This window comes from Eutrigla gurnardus, assembly GCF_963514095.1.
Source record: "Eutrigla gurnardus genome assembly, chromosome: 22".
Taxonomy (NCBI): Eukaryota; Metazoa; Chordata; class Actinopteri; order Perciformes; family Triglidae; genus Eutrigla; species Eutrigla gurnardus.
Window position 1 is genome coordinate 18,266,300 of NC_139933.1, and position 19,504 is coordinate 18,285,803.

Genomic DNA, 19,504 nt, shown 5'->3' on the forward strand with positions numbered 1-19,504 from the left:
CAAAGAGTAACACTCACGTGAGTAATAGCTGGTGAAGTGGCAATATATTTTCGAAACAAAAGAGCATTGTGAGCTGCTGAACAAAGTAAGGGCTTATAGCCACTAATGTGGCTCCCGATGTCTGATTTACGGCATATGAAAGCACTTTCCCCTCTTCCCTCGAGTAGGCCAGAAGACGGGGAAAAGAGTGAAAAATTGTTAACAAATGGTGTTAGTTGAAGAATTACACCATTAGGTCTCATCAATCTCCCATTATCCTCTTTTTACTGGCAATTTGGTGGGCAAAGGGCTGTGTCGGCCTTGATGAGAGAGGATACCTAATGCTATTGTCTCTCTGGCCCTTCTTCCATTTCTTCCTTCCTGAAAGGACCCAGAAGCTTCATTGGAGTCACCGGCGGGTGCAGTGTCTCTTCCTTTTTATAGGCAAAGAGCCCAATTCTTCCCCTTCTTCCTGAGATGCATGGCCTAATTGGAGCATGGGCTTTAGTAGCAGGGTGAGCGAGGACCCGAGGAGGGAGGAATCTGTCGTGAGGAGGGATCTTTACAGTGAAAGTTTCCTGTGAATGGGAATTCCTCTTCCCCCCTGGCCCCTCCCCCTGCACCTCCTCATTCCCACTGGCAAAGACAAAGTGTTTTTACAACAGCTCGTTAATGACAGAATGACTGATTTGACGGTACTTTGAAAAGGAAGCTAAGTCCCATTGTTGAGCCCACTGTCTCCAGTGGAAAGTTGGTTCATTTTGAGGTGATTGTGGTGGATTAGGGCACTTGCGGCCTTTCAGAGTGGGGGGTGGATAACCTCTTTCATTCCGCTCTACTTGCATTAGCATCCAAATGTCCTGAATGTCCCCGACTGATTTACTGGACTTCTTTAAGGAGATAAACTGTAATTTGCATTTGACTTGTGGTAACTCCAATCCAGCTGTGGTTGCTCTATTTAAAAGTAGAAGATTAGTCATATTTTCAATGCCAGGCATATAAAAGTATAGTACAGGGTACAATATAACTCACTATCTTAAAACAATTCACTCAAAGTGGGTTGAGACTTGAGCACATGTACATGCATGTTAGAACATGACATTCAAGCCACAGAAATTAGATGCATCTTGCTCCCCAATAAAAAAAATTACTTATACAAACAATATATTTTGTTATTATTCACATTTGAAATTCTGATGGCACTCGAACCTCCAGACGTCACCATTTTATTGTATTACAGATGAGCTTTGTACAAATAATTGTGCCTACATGAAAAATTGTTCTACCTAGACACCAAATTAGGACGGAAAATTGTGAATTTTATTCATTTCCAAAGCTCTTGTCCTCAATATCACATTAATAAATCCTACCCAATGCATACAATATTTTCTTCTTTCAATAGGTCATTCTTTCAGAAATAAATTTGAGGAAATATGTGTCTAATGTGGTGAACAACTTTTAATGCTGTTTTTAATTAAGTTTAATCTCAATCAGCTTCAGAGTAATACATCATTTCAGGCCTTCTGTGCCGTTCTCTGAAGATTCTGGTTCTGCATTGTACGGCAAATTTGTCCTTAGTTGACCTCAGACAATGGTTGTTTTTACACTAAAGGGGGGACTGCGGATCTAAACGAGGCCGGGTGACCTCTCCGCGGTGGTTATCTTGGGGTCGTGACATGTGGAAGTGGGACACAGCTGGTAGATGAAGGTGACAGGACAGGAACCAAACGGTCCTGCCGTCCACCTGCTGCCCCGGTACCAAGGCGTTCCTGCTGAGCGGCACCATGGCAACCAAAGAGCTCCTCGCCGATTGGCCAAGCTGTTACAAATTAGCACATCAGACAGCTTTGCAGCGTCATTAGCATATAAAGAGGTGAGCTGAGGGCACCGAGGTGAGATAATTTGCCGCTTCCCCCTGCAGTGGCGCCTGGTCCTCTATAATGACCACAGAGCACCTTCCTTTGGTCCCCGAACACAGGCGACAAGGTGCCTGCTCTGTCACTCATTTGTCACTGCTGCCTGCAGGCGATGGCGGGTCACCAGGGAGGACGGGACGGAGTCTAGCAGGGTATAGATGGAGCCCGTGGGATCAGCTGGGAGACGATGCCCCGGGGTAGCGGCGGCAAAGAGTGCAACATCAGCATCATCGTCACTTTCACCCTCATCATCACCCGAGTTATTTCTGACCTCCACATTTCCCTACTTCGCCGTCTTCTCCTTTTCCCCATGACAGATGCAGAGCACTCCGACCTCACATAAAAGCGCTCTGGCAGGCTTACAGTTTAACCACTGTGACTCCGGCCCAAAGGTCAAACAGCGAGCAGTCAACGGGCAGCGGGAGGATCAATTCTTCTCATCAGTCTAAATGAGACGGGACATCATTAAAAGCTAGTTTCTGTTAATGAGAAGCACTTTCCGGGGTCCCATCGCATTTACCATCAGCTCAATAGTGAATGAAGCAGGAGATCATTGATTCCACACAACCGGAGAACACGAGCAGCATCAACGATCTTGATCCTGTCGGGAAGGATTCTCTGTGATTTTGTAGAGGACTCGTCATTAAAAACATGTGATGGAAGCATCAGTGATGTTCATTTAATATGGAATGCTGGAAGGAATACAAAGTAGCTTACCTACTGCTCAACTCGTATCATGTAGTGGACTTTTTAAAAGACAGGTTAAGCAGATTTTCCACAAGGTGGATAATTACTGATATTTTAGATCGTTTTTAATTCAGTTTTGTTTTTTCTTATTCCTTTGTGTTCTGTGTTGTGTCCTTGTCCTTGTCTAGTTGTCCAAGGACCATGCTGGAAATAAGTGTTATACTTTTGCATGTTATCCTTTTGGATTTCCATTTTATGTGTATTTGATCCAAAGATAAATCAATCAATCAATCAATCAATCAATCAATCAAAAATGTTGTGATCCAAGCAAGCCAGAAGATATGTGGTGCCAGAGGCAGTTTGAACCATTTCACAAGCAATACATGGCACCACTGCTTTCCTAGCACTGCTTTGTAAGCAGTGATCTGCTGAATACAGTGGTGTCTCCGTTTGCATGTGCATGCTCATTAAGAGGAACGTCCCTGTTGCATCCAAGGTTATAGTTTCCAACACTCCCTTTATCTGCTTTCCATTTCTATGTGTCATTTCAGTCGCTGACTTTGAGCAATGATATCATATTTGCTGTCTGATGCCATCTCTTTTTAAGTCCGCCTGGGTCCTAATGATTTCTTTAATTACAAGGCTGGGAGCCGCAGCAGCAGCCGTGGAACAATAGCCCTCAGGAACTGCACCTCCCATGGTGCAATTAGCTGTGGGTGCAACATCCCGGTGTGTCCTGCAGCTTTCACCTGAGACTAATGACTCTGTAACCTGCCATCCATTATCACTCACATCCCTGCCTGCCTCCCACTATCCCATCCTCCGTTCTCCATCATTTCATTAGCACCCCCCCTCCCACTTCTTTTTAGCTCATCCCTCAATCCATCCTCTTCTTAAACACTTCACTCTGTTTTCACGGGGCCTTGTTTACTTCCTGTAGCAGGATCTTTCATCCTGAGTGCCGAGTCCATCCGGGGGGCTCCACAGAGAGAAATCTTTCAAGTGTTTCAAGGAGCGTAAGACCCTGAGCTCCCTCTTCACTGCACTCCTTCATTCTGTCTGGGGCGATGTTTACCCCCTCGTCCCCCCCTTTTTTTTACACTGAGCACCACACTCGCTTGCAATGAAAGTATCAAGTTCTCTGGAGGACACTTGTTTTCTATTTGGTGTGGGATGTTTCTCTTGACTCCTCACCAGAAGCTGTTTGCATATCCAAGCACAGAAAAAAAAGAACCTTTCAACTGGAGACGAGACAAAACAGACTTGAAAGGACGGGGAGGATGTTTTTTGGAATGTTTACCCACTAGGGAATAACAATTAACACATAATCATTTCCATTTTTCCAAAGGTACTTAATGGACCACAGAAGTGGATGATTTCTCAACAGAGGGCCTCTCGTTTTTAACAGGGCTTAGTGATGAGTGGTTTGCGAGGGAGTATTCTACGTCCCATACAGCTGAGTATGCGCTATGATGAGTCTTCTTCGCTCTCAAATCACCCCATCTTTCATCCGCCCATCGTAGCAGTCCCCTTCATTGTTCCTCCTCCTCGGTGCGACCCTTCAAAATGAAGGAGGAAGTCTCCAGATGGTTTAGCACTTGTCAGGGGACCCCCCCCCCCCCAGATGCTGTCCAGATGCAGGTCACCGGCGGGTGCAGGACACCGTCCGAGTGACTTACAGCTCGCTGTAAAAAAAAAAAGCCACTATGGACGGGAGAAGGGAGAGAGGTTAAACCCCAACCTCCACCTTGCACAATGAGCCAACGGGCCTTGAAGCTTCAGTTCTTTATGATTGCGTTTAGTTTCCCCTCTAATGTGTGGCAGCTCGTTTTTTTGGAGAAAGTTGACACGTTGGTCTGCCGGCTGTCACCAGAGGTTCTGTTCTGGATCAGTGGAACGGATTAAGGTTTCCAAATGTGGCTGAATTATTGCTGCCAGTAAAGGAAAACATTGCTGCAAACATTCCCATGTTAACACCCCCCCCCCCCCCCCCAATGTGTTTTAACTTTGGTGGCACTTTGCTGTGTCGGGCACTCTTGCCAAAATATTGTGGACCATTAACTTTTGAGCGAATGAACTTTTATGCAAGCGCCACAGTGGAGCCCAAAGTCACTTTCATGTGCCACTAAGACACTTGGAAGACAAATGGAATAATTTTTTGCTCAGCCGTCTAGTTAATGTGACTGCTTGAATCTCGGTGATGCACAATTAGCTCCAGTGAAGTGATCAAATGACGCATTAGAAGGGGCCGATGCCCGGGGAGCGTGTGCAGAGGTGCAGAAGAAAGCAGCAGCAGCATGCGTACTTTGCTTTTAAAACACTTTATGTGCTTGTGTTTTTCTTTCCTAATTAACCAGGTTGTTTGAATGGTCCCAGAGCGCCCAGTCACTGGACTCATAGACATAAAGGCCCTCTAATGGACTGAGGGCACACTATATTATTTTGCCCTTCAAACTGCCCCCCCCCGGAACACCCCGTCAACCGGCCCATTCTTTAAACAACAGCCATAAAAGCCAATGGACCGTAGGAATATGTTTGCCATGTGGCCTTTGATTATTAGTGGAGAAATAGAAGGGGGGGTCCTCAAAATTCCCAATGCTGTATGGGGCAAAGCCTGTGTGTGTGTGTGTGTGTGTGTGTGTGTGTGTGTGTGTGTGTGTGTGTGTGGTGGCAGTGTGAACATTATCCAGACGTACGTGTGTGTGATTTACAGCACTGAACTGCAAGTGGAACAGTGTTTCTGGGGATGAAGGGTGAAGGGTTGTATGGGGCTCTGGGGGTCAGGCCAGCAGGGGGGCTACACACACCAGCAGCACTGTGCAGAACCATGCAGACCCTAAACACACACACACACACACACACACACACACACACACACATATACACAGACATACTGTGGCCCATCAACATGTCTTTTTGATAAATGATCCAAAAATCAAACATGTGCAGCCGATATCTTTAAACTTCAACGGGGACCCTTGTGTTTGTTTTCAGTGAGGGTCGCAGGGACACAGTTTGTCATTTGGAGTTTGCAAAGTCCCTTAAAGATTACCCAGAATGCTCCTTTGCTACTGCATACTCGAGAAAAATAATGTTTGTTGAACATTATAGCATGTAAACAAATACAAGAATGACCCTGAAAATAAGCATGATATCCTGAAATGTTATTTATTTATGTATGCATTACATATAGTCCATAGATAATTAGCATTTCCTCCCTGTTATCGTGTTCTCATTCCAAGAGGAGAATAATTGACTGTAAACTGTGGGTGAACAGGGCCTTTGCTGCAGCAGGAATAATACATATAAATGCAGAGGGGCTGGATGAATACAGTTCAGATCAGCTCATACTTCACAGAATGCCATTTCTATGTGAGTGTGTGGAGTTTGTGGCCTGTGCACTTACACACACATACATGGTATATGTTGTGTCTTTGCTCGTTCCCCGTGTTGCATGCATAATGCAGCACGGCCATATTCATGCTACAGTGTCCTGCCTTATCTCCCCCAGCCTCGCTCCTTTGTCCTGGGATTCCACAGCCTTCCCAGCCCGACGGTCCCCCTTTGCTATCGGCCCCCCGGCCGGCTATCTCCTCCGGGGCTCTGGCTCGTACTCCATCCAGAGAAGATTACAGCATCCGTCTTTGTTTGACTAATCAGCCAGCCTCCATGTACGTGAGTGGTGATGGGGACATGTGAAAGCTGGGGAAAGTGGCTGACTAATTAGCTTTACTAATCACACTTGCCTTTAGGTCTGACTCTCTATGTTTCCAAGGAGAGGAAGTTGTTTTGTTTTTTGGTGATCTGCTCAATTATTCAAAAGGAGAGTGATATCATAATTAGGATGCATATGCGCCTTCCAGAGCTGTAAATAAATCATTTGGCTCTGAGCCGGGTGTCCTTTAAGAATTGGAGGACGTGCTTTGTTTTGGGCTGTTGATGTTTGAGGATTTGCTGCTCTCACACACACTGTCCAGACAGTGGCAGCAAAGCTCCTCCCGGCACTCAGACACAGTTATCATCAACAGGACACACAAAGTTATCATGCACACTTAATTAGCTTCAATGTTATTGTGTTTTCTTCGGTTATTGTCCTCAGATGTGTTGGGAATATCAGTGTGCAGAGAGGACAGCTGAACACAACACTGTGTGTACCGGGCTGGCGCCTTCAAGTCCAGCATTTTTTGTGGCATTTTTGCAGCGTTGGAAGCGTTGTGCTGTCCACGCAGACAAGATGCACACTAAAGAGGAATTTGATCAAAGTCTTTGTCATCCCAGAAGTGTCCCAGCCGGCGTTATTACCCGTACGGTATCTTTGCTGCACGCCGATGCATACATACAGTATGTATATAATATATATATGCAAGACTAGTCGACATGTTGTATGTGTGTGCTGTAGTAGAGACAGTGTAATGATAGTAACCCCCCCTCCCCCCAATCAATGGGGCTTTAAAATGCAGCACGGCTCCAAATAACTGGGCTGCCGCCGCGTGCTCTGTTCCCATAGGCGGTCCTATTATAGCCTGGGGAATTTATGAGGCTTCATCGACACCGTTGGAAGAGCTTTTACTGCAGTCCCTCCGACCGGTACGAAGCTTTGCTGATCTCAGGAGAGCCATCAGCCTGTCTGTCTGCCGAGATTAAAAAGTTCACTCAGAACTTGTTTCTAGGTTTGCAACCATTTCTGTGCTCTTTGTGTGTGACGTGAGTATTAAATGCTGTGAATAAAATTGCCCGTGTTATTTGCTGCAGATAGAGCTGAGAGATTCCTCTTTGAGGAATTCTTCTTTCATTGAAATGGAACTTGGGTGCAGACACCTGCCTCTTGTGTGGCACGTGGCCATCGTGTTGGCCATGTGTGATCATTGATGCTACAACACATATGATCCCTGTTTACGTGGATCTAGATATTCTGCTTATTGTAACATTAGCAATCTTTTTGTGCCACGTCAGTTTCACGGGACAGAAAGGAAGCCATTTTTATTTTTGACTACAGTACATGTTCTCTGATGTTCCCCAGCTGCAGTAGGAGCACCCGCTGATGTTTAAGTCATATCCAAAGACTTCCACGCCGCAGTCTTTCTCCAAATCCACCACAGAGCTCCTGTCCACCTGACCGAGCCGAGTCCAGCAGACTGCTTCATCTCCTCGGCTCTTTCATTGCCGATAAAGCGATTAGGGCCCTCAGAGGTGCGTGTTGGTGGAAGTGATTTTGATGTATGGCAGGAGCTGAAGTTAATTCAGTCCCCCGACTCCATCAGCTGCCAATCTCCGCTTTATTCCCTGAGCGTGATGGACGTTCGCGGGATCAAGGGTCAGGTATGTGTGGTGCTGACCCTGGCCCCAATCTTGACATTGGGAACGGGTTTGTGCAGTGGGTATTGGTAAGTGTTGTGTCTGTTGGTTCAATAAGGCCCTTTCTTATCCACATGACGAATGAATGGCTGTGTCATTGGGAGGAAAAGGGGAAAAAACACACTGTGTCCACTTTGACCTGTGAGAACGGCGCTCCGGGGAATGTAAGGGTCTGGTGTTCGGGTTATGGCTTGGCCCCCCAGCAGCCAGGGATCATGTTAACCTTCAGACACCCTCAGGAATTTCTGGACCCTCTCGGCTAGAAGTACACCTCGAATCGGATTGATGGCAAGTTTTGTGCCGCGGTGGCAATCGAGAGTGGGCCTGAATATACGGTTGCACATGTAACGCATGTGTACGCAAGCTCGCGTGTGATCAGAGTGCGTTTATGCCCGTGCTTAAGCGTAAGAGGTTAGACCTCCATGTGATCTGACCAGCTAATCTCAACCCTAATCTCAGCCAGATGCACGTCCTCGGCCCCCTTCATCCCCATCTTCCTCTTTCTCCCCCAGCTGAGAGAGAAAATTATTAAAGCTACAAATTACCGAGACCCAGAGGTTCTTCCACTGGAGGTGATGGCAAGCAGATGGCAGCGAAGCTAGGAGAGACCCAGCCCTCCTCCCCGAACCCCAACCCCTTCACATAAAACCTTATTTGCATTTCATGAGCCTTAATTGCGTCTGTTGCCCTCCTCCCCACCGGCTCTGCGATTTTGTGCCTGTCACCGTGCGCCCCTGCTCCCTCGGAGGAGCTGTGATAGATTAAGGTGGACCTTCTGTTTGCACCCCCCCTAAATGTGTTCCAGAAATTAGAAAATATTCTCTCCCAGTAGGGCCAAAAAAAAGTGTAGGGGGGGTGCAGGAGGTGATATTGACATTGGGTGGGATGAGACGAGACAGGGGGGCGTTTTTAAGACATTAATGGGAAAAGTGATTGTTTTAAAAGCTTTTCCTTGACCCTGTGATGGCAAACGAATGATGTGTGGAACCTCCAGACAGCTATTAAGCACGGAGGTAATAATGCGTATCAGTCAATACTTGACAGATGCAGATTCTGTCTGACAAAAAGAGATTTTGCTATATTCACACATGTGCCAATGGACACTTGCAAACATACTGCTGGAGAAAAGAGTGGCAGGATGTTAATGATGCTCATTGAACTGCCACCAAAAATAAATAAATAAAAGTCAGGTGGCGGTTAAAACAAATGGCATGCATGTTTATCTGTCATCATCGCAGTGTGACAGGGAGCGACCATTCTTTTCTCCAGACGGGCGTTTGGTTCAGGCCGACGTGATGAATACGTCTGTCTGCTTCGTCCCGAAGCACATTAGTAGTCACTGTCTCTGTGTACGTGTGGATGCATGTAGAAGAGCTATAAGATGAAGAGAGGCCCTCCATAAGGTCCGCCCTCCTGGGTCACCTCTATCAGAGAGAGGGAGAGAACCTGGCTCTCATGTATTGCACTTGTTTTTTTCAATTCTATATTTATTTCTCTGATATTGGGTATCGTTTTGGAATATGTCAGTGTAAGAATGGCTGAGGTTTAGTGCATTTGCCACAAGCTCAGTCAAAGTAAAATGTGGTAAATAAGCGAAATACTGCATGGAGACATTTTGATTCTTAATTTATTGTTGGTTGTTGCTTTTTTTTTTTATCTACATATTTATTTATATGCCTATTTTTTTTACTTGTGTCCAGTCCTGTCTATTCTTTATTATTGTGTTTAGTTTGATTGTCCTTTTCCTGAGGCCGTTAAGTCTGTTTCAGAGAGATGCAAAAAAACAAACAAATGATGTGAAATGAAAGTGAAGTGAAAAAAAGTCAAATAATACATGTGATAACATACATAATACATGGCAAATAAATGATTTGGATTCTGAAAATGATGTCAACCCTCCTACGGGTGTGTGCTAGTCGGTGCTCTCCATAATCATCATTGTCCCTCCTTTCTAATATATTCCAATCTGTTCCCCACCTTAATGTCATTCATTGTCAACTCACCTGATCTGAACCTGAAAAACTGTCTGTAAGCCAAATCTCCTCTTCCAGACTTATTTTTAATTCTTAGTAAGTGAAGCGTCGCTGATAACCGATAGATCAATAAAAACGTGTTTGACCTTCACCTTGACCCCGTTTTTGCATATTTCATTTAGAAACACAGCAGTGTTCTCTTGTTTTATTTCGATGTATCAAATGATTTATCAAACGTAGAAAAGTAGCTTGTCTGCCCTCTAATGATGTATTGTGCCTTAAAGGCCTTCATAATGGCTCCGGGGGAAGAGCGTTCATTAGACTGACTGAAGGGTAATAGTGAGCAGACAAGTAGGAGGAATCGCCTCTCTCCATCACATGCCTGCACGCTAATGGAAGAGTATCCACCCACGCAAACAAGCTGACTTCTAGACAATGCTTAATGATCATATATGGAACTAATGAGGTTTAGCACATTTTAATAAGAAAGAATTATCTGCTGAGCCCAAGGGAGACATCGAGTCTTCCACTCTCCGGAATGATATCCTGCTAGAGAGCGGATTGAACTGCAGTGCTCATATTGTACTACAAGGGGGCAGTGTGTGCCAACTGAGCGTGATATTAGAATGTTGTTGCTGTTACTATATGTGTCCACCAGATGGCGGTATTGCGCTGGACATGATAAACTAACTTGTTACCAACTTGTTGGAATTATACTTGTACACCCCCAAAATAAAGGATGTAATTGTGACACACACACACACACACACACAACACACAAACATGCAGACCAGAATGCAAGTGTCCCTACTTCACCCAGCACAAGTATGTGAGGGGGGGAGGCAGTGGGAGGCCGTGACCTCTCAGGCCTGCAGCAAGAATCCTCCTTAGGAGTTCTCTTTCATTGCTGCAGACTTTGAATACCTACACAGTTTGACACGGAAGCGCTGGCTGTGGTCTCTAAAAGGAATCAAGCTCATCACAAATCTGTAAGTGCACGCTGTGTGACGACTCTTGGAGAAAACAATTAGTCGTGTGTATGTGTGGTGTGATTGAAAGACAGGAAAAAATGCTCCATCGTGGTGGTAAGAAACATCCTTTAATGGTTAAACTCAAAGTACTCGAGTCGCCTTGGTAATATCAAGAGCATTTGGAAGTTTAGGTGTAAACATGGCACAGACAAGTTGAACTCTCTTTGCTTTACACAACACGGCAGGGCAGTTGTCATTAGAGGCAAGCTCTTCTAACTGAACCCTCTGATGAACATCATGCTAAAACAACGAGAACACACACACAGCAGACTAGCTAGTGTAAGCTCTGAATCACCACGCCTTAGCTGTGTTTGGGAAGCTGCAGGATCTCACAGATGTCAGGTGGAGGACGGACGCCCTCGCTTACAGAACACGTCCTCCTGTTTGCCATGTAGGAGAGACGCCGCTGGCGCCGCAACACGAGCCGCATGCTCTGAATAACTGCCGTTGGATGCCAAAACCTGTGTGTGTGTGTGTGTGTGTGTGTGTGTGTGTGTGTGTGTGCAACACGAGTCACATACAGCATTTGCAAACCACATGCACGAGGCAGCTCATTTGATCTTTGGTCAGAGGACGATGGCACGCTGTCAGGTGGATTTGTAAGCTAGACTGTACGCGGGAATTTACACGCATGCATTTCACCTTCCGACATCCTTCACGCATACATATTAAACGTGCGATCCCAGCTGCATCCGTCACCACAAGTGGTTCGGAATCGGCTCACGGTGCTTTGAAGCCGGGCCAGAGATGGAAGGAGTTTACGGGCAGCAGAGGAAATGACATGAACCTCTGCATGCATGGGGTGTTAGCATGAATCCCGTCCCTGGTAACAGTGGAACACACAGGTATTAGATCATGTGAGAGTAGTTTTTTATTGAGTGAGTGTTTTTAAAGCTAGATCGTCATCACCACCTGTTAAGCCCAAACACATACACGGCGTTGTTTTTTTACACAGTAGAAGCGATGGACTCGTCGACGTCGGTGGGCCGCAGCGTGTCAAACTTCAAGTATGTGAAACAGACATTTGTATCATCACTGCAAACCCACTCCGGTCCTTTTTCATCACATATAGAGTTAATACGAAATGTTTTTTTTCTGTCATCTGGTGTTTTCTTATATGGCTTCAACTCAATGTTAATGTATCCTTTTTTTTCTTAGGCTATGATGCCTCACAGTGTTATTTTCTTAATGGCATTCTGCTAAATAGGCAACTTGGCTTCTTGACTTTTAACAGCCAGACAAACATCACAATGGGGGGAAGATTAAGTCAAATCACGCTCAAATTAAAGCGATTTAAAGTCATTTCACTGTAATCCAACTCTTTACAAACACGCAGAATAATACTGACATTCCACTTTTGATTTCATCAGTGCACCACCCCAAACTCAGATATTCTTCTTCTTTTTACAGTAGCTGATGAAGAAATAAGAAATCAGACACTGCAATGTGAAATCGACCGTGTTCCCTAAAGAAGCAGTCAGGCACTGTATGTACAGGTGTACCTCTGTCTGATTCTCACTTTAATTAATGGCTGTTTGACTCTAAACAAGGTAACTCCGTTGTAAATGATCACTATCGCTAATAGGAATGATAAATACATAGCACCGTCTTTTGTTGAAAATAAGAAATAGAAAAAAAAAATACTGAAACAAATTTACAAAATAGAAAAGGACCAAATCTAGATTCCCTGGCTATGCTACATCCATGGATGATACCACTCTTTTTTTTAAAGCAAGCCTATCAAAAACACATCTTCTCCTTCTAACCCTTCTATTTCTATACATGCACTTTGGTTAATATACTTGAAGTCACTTTTTGCTTTTCTTTTTTGGCTTTTGTTTTTTTAAATAATTCTTTGGCAATTACCAAAAAAAAAAAAAAAAAACGCAACAAAACAGCGTGAAATTATTTCATCATTACAAACAAACATGGAGGCACTTAATCAGCTGAAACAAAGCTACACGGATCCATCGACAGGGCAACACAACAACTATGTACATATATGTAAAAAGTGTTATAAATAGGTTTTAAACCATAGATACTATATACATCTTTTAACTGAGACAGTATTGGTTGTTTTGTGTTGGTTTGCATGTTGATTTTTTTTGTATTACCCCCACCCCCCCGTATTGGCCTGGTGGCTCCAGGGGCCGTCGGTACTCAGGCATCAAAACTTTCACTTCTTCAGAGTGGGACTGGTGACACTTGCAGTTGGGGCGGGGGGGATTACTGGGAACACTGGGATGGAGCGACGGCTCATTCTCGCTTCCTCAAGATGACGTAGATCAGTCCGCTGATCAGCGCCAATGGGAAGGCCACCCACGCCAGGATGTAGGAGTAGCCGAAGGCGTCCGTCTCTGGCACCCACTGCGGACTCATCACCGTGTAGATGATGGCTCCGCTCATCACGAACAAACCTGCAGCGGAGAAAACAGTTATCAGATCATGTGTCTCCGCGCTCGTGTCCTGTGCTGAACCCTGTCTGGCAGAGGAGGCGAGCAGGCCAGCGTTTTCCCAGAAGGCATTCCTCTACAGTGTCTGATGCTTATTCATCTCTGAGCCCATTCCCTAGCTCTGCCCACCTTGCTGGTCGACATGGCACAATGTGTTTACGCTGCCCGCCTTCCTGACATTTAAACTGGCCCGTGCGGCCCGGCTTTGTGCCCAGTGTCATTCCTGTTTGGCTGAGTGGGCACCTGGGCGCCGGGCAATGCGCTGGCACTGTACAGAGCAAACCTGGGCTGGTGGAAAGGGCTGCCAAGAGAGGACACAATGGGGCTGGCTGGTGTTGCCGCCCTCTGACTAAAGGGCATGAAGTACAATAGACAAGTGGAGCGTTGCATCAGGAACCCGGCTCAGACTCACTTAACTCCATCCTCTGCCACAGTAGATGCAGTGTGATGATGATTGCTTTGGAGGTGAGGGAGGGGTATATGTTTAGACTACTCAAGGTACAAATCAGTAGGAGTGCTGAAAACGTTTACAGCTTGACAAACGTGAGTTATGGTGATTTTCACCATTTTCTGACATGATCTTTATCTTTGACGACATATATATCCCCTTCTATGAATCCCAATAATCCAAATCATCTACCAGTATGATAATGTTTATCTGACCTTTCTAACACATATATATTGTATCGTCAGTGGGTTTGTGGGTGTTGAACTCACTGGCCAGGATCTGGAAGGTTCCAGTGAGGAAGAAGCGTCCGCCCTTCTGCAAAGTGAAGAGCTGGCAGAAGAAGAGGAAGAGAGACAGGCAGCTGAAGATGATGGATAGGATCATGAGAGCCTGGACAGCTTGGATCCACTCTGCAGGGGGGGGGAGATGGAGAGTGTTGTCAATTACTGACCCACAGTCATCACATAACATTAACTTCATGATCACATGAGATGGGAACAATACAAACAAACAAAAAAGAAGAAGGCTGCCGGTCTGGTCCCCGCTGAATCGAAGCATCCTCTCAGTAATGTTTACTTCTGGGAATGCAGTAATGGATCCGTAATAATGAAACCTAGGTGTCTTGTTCCTAAAAGCTCTGTGCACCCCTCAGAGCAGATCGATCGTTACTGAGTCCTCCAAGGCCCGGGCTGCCAGAGGCCCATTAACCCATTAGACACCTGTATTGACGGGGGAAACCATTTATCTCGTCCGTGCTTCACTCCTGCCACCATTGCCGGGAATTCCACGATTTCCAAGAAGGGTCTATTTCTTGTCTGAGAGTCATCCATGCTGCCTAAGCACTCACTCTTTCCCTCTCTGGATCCATCTAGTTCTTCCCTTTGGCTGCTGCATCTGCTCTTACTGTCCACTCTGTTCCTTCTGTGCTATCCTAAACAACAGTTTTACTGTGGCTCCATTTGTATGCGCCGCCATCGCTGCCGCCGAACTTTTGACTTTCAAATCTCTTGATTCCTTCAACATTGCTCAGGCGTCCGCGGTTTATTGATTCTCTTGCATTTTGTGTTTTTATGGTTTTAAAAAGTCATGATGCATAATTTATAATGCAACAAAATGGACGATTAAGTAACACAACAGCTTGCTGTGTGTGATGATGTGACTTTGTGTAATCGCATTTGAGCACCGTAGGCTGAAATGAATACAATCCTTTGACCTGTCTTTACAACATTTTTTTTGTTTTGTCTGTGGACATTTAAATGCAGTGAAATGACTCTGTGTTCAAAGGGAAACATGATCATAAACGGTTGCTCGGGGTTACCAGGATGGAGTCAGGTTACCTACAATAACACAGTGCATCCCGATGATCACCGGGAAACATGATACGCTGCAAGAAAAATCTCCATCCGCTAAATGCAGCCAGAGCAACAATTAGATTCCGTTAACACGACCCCGCTCTCCGGAGTTACATAATACTGTATGATAACGCTGTGAGAAATGGGGAGGAATGTTCCATCCCTTCCCCACCTATAAATACCCACAATGCATCACCACTCTCTTATAAACACACATCTTGTCCCTCCTTCCTTCCTGCATGGACCAGTAGTAGGAAACGGTGACATGGGGGCATTTCCTGTCCGGAGGCTCAAGGCCTCAGAAATATCACTGTCGTTTTCTACAACGCAGAACCATCTCCCGGAGCCGTTCATGGACAAGCCAAACAGGAAACTTACTGTTGATGTATACTGTCTTCTATTCTGAGGCCCAGCTGTGCTGACGAGTCACACTACTGTAGCATTTACTTTGTTTTGTTGATGTGCTGTTCGGCCTGCTGGGAGCACAAGACATTCTTCCCCCAACAGCTAATTTTAGAGCGAGTAAATTCTATGAAGTCATTTTCCTGGCTGTAAGGAAGTGGTGTTTGACTCAAGCTCGGCATGTGATAACTGCTTGCTCGGGCGTCATCAAAACCCAAACGGGGGGACGGGATATTTTTGTAACCAAGGCAACGACGAGGGGATACTCAGAGGTTTCAGGAATGCCCTCAACAACAACAAAAAATGGTGATTATGATTCACTTCAGTAGGAACTCGATTGCTCAGCAAAGCTATCAGGAAGCTCTGTTGAAGGCTGGCTCGGCCCCCCACGTGAGAACGGCCCTCCATCTCCCAAAGCCTGGGCATAGACGGCCCTTCTTCAACAAACAGCGTGCGTCAGCGCTAATGAAAGCAAGTCAAACCAACTGGAAGCTACCTGGCAGAGTGTGCAGGCGGCTGCAGCCCCGACAAAACACAGACACACACACACACACACACACACACACACACACACACACTGAGTACGGCTCATTCTAGACAAATGACATCACCCAGACGCTCCTGCAGCACTGTGATGGCACATTTAGTGGCAAAAAGAAAATAATGCTAAGTCATTGATTCAATCATTCAAATGTTATTATGTAGGGGATGTATTCAACCCTCTGTATCTTATCTACTTCAAGTGGAGGTGACTGTCTTCATAAATCAATGCCACAGCTGCTGCCTTTAAAGATCCCTGCTCAGTAACACTAGGATCTGACAGGGGGGGGGTAACCCGCCAGCAGCATGCAATGTTCTGCATGAGGTAGTCCAAGGTCTCCATGCTTTCAAACACTCGTCGCAGGCATGCACAGACACACACACACACACACACACACAGATCTGAAACTTTAAATACTCTCGGCGGCCCCACCCTGATAACTCCACAACAACTCCCAAAGTCCTGTCACTGTGGACCCCGACACGGGATCCTGAATATGGACATCACACCACGACTATTTATACAGCGGCAGCCTATCAGCTAGCACTTCAAAACAACACTGCCACATTCTTTGCCCTAGATGGCACCAGAGTCCCCGAGGGGGGGGGGGGGGGCTGACACACCCACATCATCAACGTTTGAAATGTTGGATTTCAGCAAAGTCATTTTCTCCAAGTTCATTGATATCAATGCGGATGGTTTCAGATCTTTTTTGCCCAAAGCAAATCTGAGAAGCGGGCGGATCCTGAATCACAGCTTCACATCACAGGGGGGATTAAAATGACATGCATATTGTAATAAAAGGAGAAGATTAGGCAGGACTCTGACCTCCAGCTGTGGCCGGGTCACAGTGGTACCCCCCATTGGCAGTGGAGCAGTTTATCCAGAGGTCCGAGGTGCTGGTTTCACCTGACGTCCATACCTGTTGTCAACAACACACAAGTGGATCAGCAATGAGGGGGGGGGGCAACATATTCAAAATCCATAAAACATAACTGTGAAGTAATTACTCCGCAGTGGATCTCAATGGAGACCAAAAATGGAAACATTTGAATTTAGTTTAGTCCATTTCTTTTTCTATTGAATCCTTTAAATGTGCGCGTGAACACAGAATAAAAAAAATCCGTTTTTACTCACGCTGACAATTGTTGACACAAACAGCAGAACCAGACCAGCGACGTGCAGGAGGATGATTCCCAGTAGTAGGAGCAGCATCTTTACAGGCGATCTGGGCAGTAATGACAAGAGGAGACGCTCTGTCAGTGCGTGTGCGCGCGTGTGTGTCCGATTGGTGGGACATGGGTGTGTCCCTGCAGCAGCGCGGACACGGACAGCCTCCAGAGAAACTTCATCCAGCCAGCACGCAGCACATTAACACTCATAACACCACATAGAAGAGAAACGTTATTCTATGAAGTTTGACCGGATTCAACTGATCTGTTTTTATTTTACTGAAACAGAATGAAAGAAAAGCGCGACTCTTTTCAAACTGCGTCCCTTTTTTTATAAGACGGTCATCTACGACATGGAAACAATCCAAAGTATCTACATCACATTTAGAAGCAACACGACGCACTTCAAACAATAGCGAAGTACAAATACCTTCAATTGAACTGTATTTGTTTAAATAAAAAGGGTAGCGACCCACTGACAGCTGAGCTGTGTGCGCGCAGCGGAGCAGGCGGTTACCAACCCAACAGGACGGCTCCCCTCCTTGAATCCAGGACCGGACTGAGCGCGGATTAATAAGAGAAAAGTTTATAAGAGACCACTTACCTACAGTGGCGAGCTTGTATTTCCACAAAAAACAACCCCAAAGAGTTTCAGGCTCGTAAGAAGCAAAAGCAAGTTTTCCCCAACGAGTCCAACAGCGGTAGTCCGTCAGTTGTAAACGTCGCTCTCAGACTACATTGATGCCAGGGGGGCTGACGTTCTGTTATAAAGTGTCTCATTATGGCAGAACAACGCCCTGCGTGCGTCGCTGCGTCATGGAGTTGACCCTCTGGTCCGCGGCCAGGGTTCCCAATATAGACGCGCCATGCGTAACAGCGCATGGGTTGCCTTAGTTACCGGCTTGTTGTAGCCGGCAGTGACCTGACCGACCATTGTTTGGCTGTCTGGTAACTAAAAGCAGCATCTGCTTTCGAGGATTTCCTTCTTCTTCTCCTTCTTCTCTCACACTGTCGCCAGCTGGTTTTTGTTGCTATTATTAAAAACTACTCAGCAGTTTAAATTCAATGCTGCTTTTGTTTTCTTGCTCAGTTAATATATAATTATATAAACATACTTCATTTAAATTCATGTTTTATAATATACTGAGATATCAACATATTTAGGTGGAACATTTGGCAACATTGGGATGTATAGAAGTTTACACAGCTTCATCCAAACCCTTTATTTATGACTTTCCAGCCTTTTGCTCATTCAACACAATTTGCTGTTTCAGCCAGCCAAGATGTCTTGGGTCAAGTTGAGTGCATTTATACAGCACAGTGACAGAAAGGTATTTTGAATCCTTTCCAAACATGTAAAACTCTTTTTCGTTGCCTTGGCGATGGGAAACACAAACGTGTAGCCGTGGTCTTTCCCCCCTCCGGTAGCCGTGAGCCGTCAGTGACTCACAGCATGTGTGAAAGTGTGGATGGGTGGGTATGCCCCAGCGGCCGCCAGCGAGAGATAGCATCTGGGGCTCTCCTCTGTTTGACATGACTCACTTCCAGTGGGAGGGGGAGGGGGGGAGGGGGTTGATGGCGTTTCCATCCTGATTAGCCGCTGTTGTTAACATGCACCTAAGAATGTACGCACTGAGGCAGGGCCCTATGAATTGTTGAATTCCAGGAATAGGGAGCGGTCAAAAGTGTAAATATTTGAAAGTATGTATGGGATTCTTATCTCTTCTTCCTCTGGATCTTCTTCTGGACCAGATCAACCAAAGTCTGCTGTCACATCTATGGACTAAAAACTGAGTCTTTCTTTAGCGTCTTGCAGGCGTAGTGTCCAAACATAGTATGTTTTTGATGCAGTCCTGATAACACTGGATGTACCATGTAATACTTTGTCGCGTCTGCAAAATGTCAAACACTGACTTCCACACCCTGCACAGAAATAAATCCCGGGCTTCTTGGCATTAGCAGGCTGGTGGAGGAGCGTATAGGCGCCGTGCGACCTCAGATAACCCCTGTCATCGTCCACTCTGTTCTTCACCACTCAACTGCACACTTCCTGGATGCCTTTGCTTGTGTTTTTCACACACACGTGAAAACAGAGGGCTTTGTGCTGTGCTCACACACACACACACACACACACACACACACACACACACACACACACACACACACACACACACACACACACACACACACACATA

The 19,504-nt window shown here is 45.7% G+C and overlaps 1 protein-coding gene across 1 annotated transcript; it reads right to left on the reverse strand.

Annotated features, from left to right (window-relative positions):
* Positions 1-10,989: 10,989 nt before the first annotated feature.
* pmp22b (peripheral myelin protein 22b) lies at positions 10,990-18,057 on the reverse strand. The gene is made up of 5 exons (XM_084002141.1): positions 17,914-18,057; positions 17,275-17,365; positions 16,966-17,059; positions 14,112-14,252; positions 10,990-13,358 (listed from the first exon to the last, which is right to left on the reverse strand). The coding sequence occupies exons 2-5, from the start codon at positions 17,350-17,352 to the stop codon at positions 13,198-13,200; spliced, it is 474 nt and encodes a 157-aa protein (XP_083858267.1). The 5' UTR covers positions 17,353-17,365; positions 17,914-18,057; the 3' UTR covers positions 10,990-13,197.
* Between the last annotated feature and the right edge of the window lie 1,447 nt (positions 18,058-19,504).